This window comes from Capsicum annuum, unplaced genomic scaffold (assembly GCF_002878395.1).
Source record: "Capsicum annuum cultivar UCD-10X-F1 unplaced genomic scaffold, UCD10Xv1.1 ctg73756, whole genome shotgun sequence".
Classification (NCBI taxonomy): domain Eukaryota; kingdom Viridiplantae; phylum Streptophyta; class Magnoliopsida; order Solanales; family Solanaceae; genus Capsicum; species Capsicum annuum.
Window position 1 is genome coordinate 1 of NW_025883802.1, and position 1957 is coordinate 1957.

The window sequence follows — 1957 nt, forward strand, 5'->3', positions numbered from 1 at the left end:
TATACAAAACATATGGTCGTCACATATATAGTGATTTTCAACTTGACGTAGTAAAATATAAAAAAAAAAAGCCTGATGTAAGACAGTAAAGAGTTATAAGAAGATATGGTGATTTTCAACTTAAGAAAATCTTACTCATACGTAGAACTTACGTTCATCCCTAGCAACACCGGGAAGTGAAACACGGAACACATAAGCATCTTCAGATTTAGCTATATCAACTGAACACATGAATGGCCCAACCTTTCCATACAAAGCCGATCCAGTAAGGGCAACCCCGCCGTTAGCATGATTTATAAGATTGTCCCACTCCTCTTTGGCTGGACAAGCAGAAAATAAAACCACTACAGGCTGACCCCCAGCATGCCGCTGAGAGTTGCTACGCTTGGACGGCAAAGTTATAGCTTCAACTGAGACTGAACCAGCATTGATATCTGGTGTCGATGAATACCAGCTGATGGGGGCCACATTAAGCGGTTGAGGATGCATCGGAATTGAACTACTAGCTTCACCAGAATTCGGCACAGAAGACTGAGATGCTCTGCAATGCATGAGAAAAATACAACATTAGTTTCCATTATGATAATCTCTAGTATTAAGAAATACCTAACTTGACTCCATAGGACCTAAAACCAATGTAAGAAGAGCTTCATTGGAGTAAGAAAGTACAGTTCACATGATGCACAAGTAGGAAATGATTTCTTTACGGATTAAGAAGGTTTTATTTCCAACTTGTCCATCTTATGATTTCTCAAAAGCAAAGGAAAGTCACAAAAGTTTGAACAGTGGATGATCATCAAGGTTGGTAACTAAATAATGTTTAGCACTAGACATTAAATCATCCCCAAGATGCTGAGAGACTAGCCGTGTTGGCTAGAGCTTAACTAAATCAGCAGAATGATGGCCAGTGGGCACGTCATCCTAACCCTGATGATGATGATTTGGGGGATGATGACTTGTTAGATCCTTCTAATCGAAGGCGTGTAGAGAATGTAGCTGCATCAGTGATCAGAAATGTGAACAAAAATCGTCCTTTCAGGGCAAGAACTGATCGTCAAGCTGTTCAATTTGATCTTAATCATGATAAAGATAAAATGGACGGAGCTGGTGCCACTGGAGCCATTATTCCTCCACTTCTAGCACCAGGAGCAAAGTTTAATATTACCAGTACAATGATCCCGCTCCTTCATCTGAAGGGGTTGTTTGGTGGACTCCCAGGAGATGATCCCAATATGCATTTAGTAAATTTTGTCACCATTTTCAAGTCCTTTGATAACCCTAGAGTGGGACAGAATGCCATCCACCTGCATTTATTTCAATTGTCTTTTTCTGGATAGGCAACATTGTGGCTTAATAAGCTGACACCTGATTCGATAACCAACTGGAGGCAACTGAAAGAGGCTTTCAAAGAAAGGTCCTTTCCGCCTTCTAAAAGGGTACAGTTGAGGGATGAGATCAGCAAATTTAGGCAGCTCCCAACCGAAACCCTTCATGAGACATGGGCAAGATTAAAAAGAAATCTGACGTAGTGTCCGAACCATACTATGACAGATATTCATCTGATGGAGACCCTTTATCGGGCTTTGAACTCTATTACGAAGCTAGTTGTTGGTAATACTGCAGGGGGATCATTTGTGGATCTTACTTTTTAGGAGGCCTCGGAGACACTAGCCATCTAGGACATTCCCTATTTTCTCATTTAAAGTGCAGTCAAGACACAAATGGACATTAAAAACAGAAACCAACTTGATCATATTTGCAAATGAGACATAGCATGATTATGCAACCCTAGTTTTTTTTCTCTTTTAGTGCTCTTGGATGATGAACTTAAGATGTTAGTAGGGTTGTAATGTAATTAGGAACTATATATTTCATAGGGTTAAGTTTAGGGACGTCTAAGGAGTGTTAAACGACTTAATTACCCTAAAAATAACTCAAAACAGTGTTTAAGTCACTT

The 1957-nt window shown here is 39.9% G+C and overlaps 1 protein-coding gene across 1 annotated transcript; it reads right to left on the reverse strand.

The window, feature by feature from the left end:
- Positions 1 to 152: 152 nt before the first annotated feature.
- Positions 153 to 1493, reverse strand: LOC124894409 (alpha-crystallin domain-containing protein 22.3-like; the record flags this gene model as incomplete). The annotated part of the gene is made up of 2 exons (XM_047405100.1): positions 1366 to 1493; positions 153 to 541 (listed from the first exon to the last, which is right to left on the reverse strand). Coding segments are annotated over exons 1-2 (517 nt in total), but the record flags the coding sequence as incomplete, so codon positions are not given.
- Between the last annotated feature and the right edge of the window lie 464 nt (positions 1494 to 1957).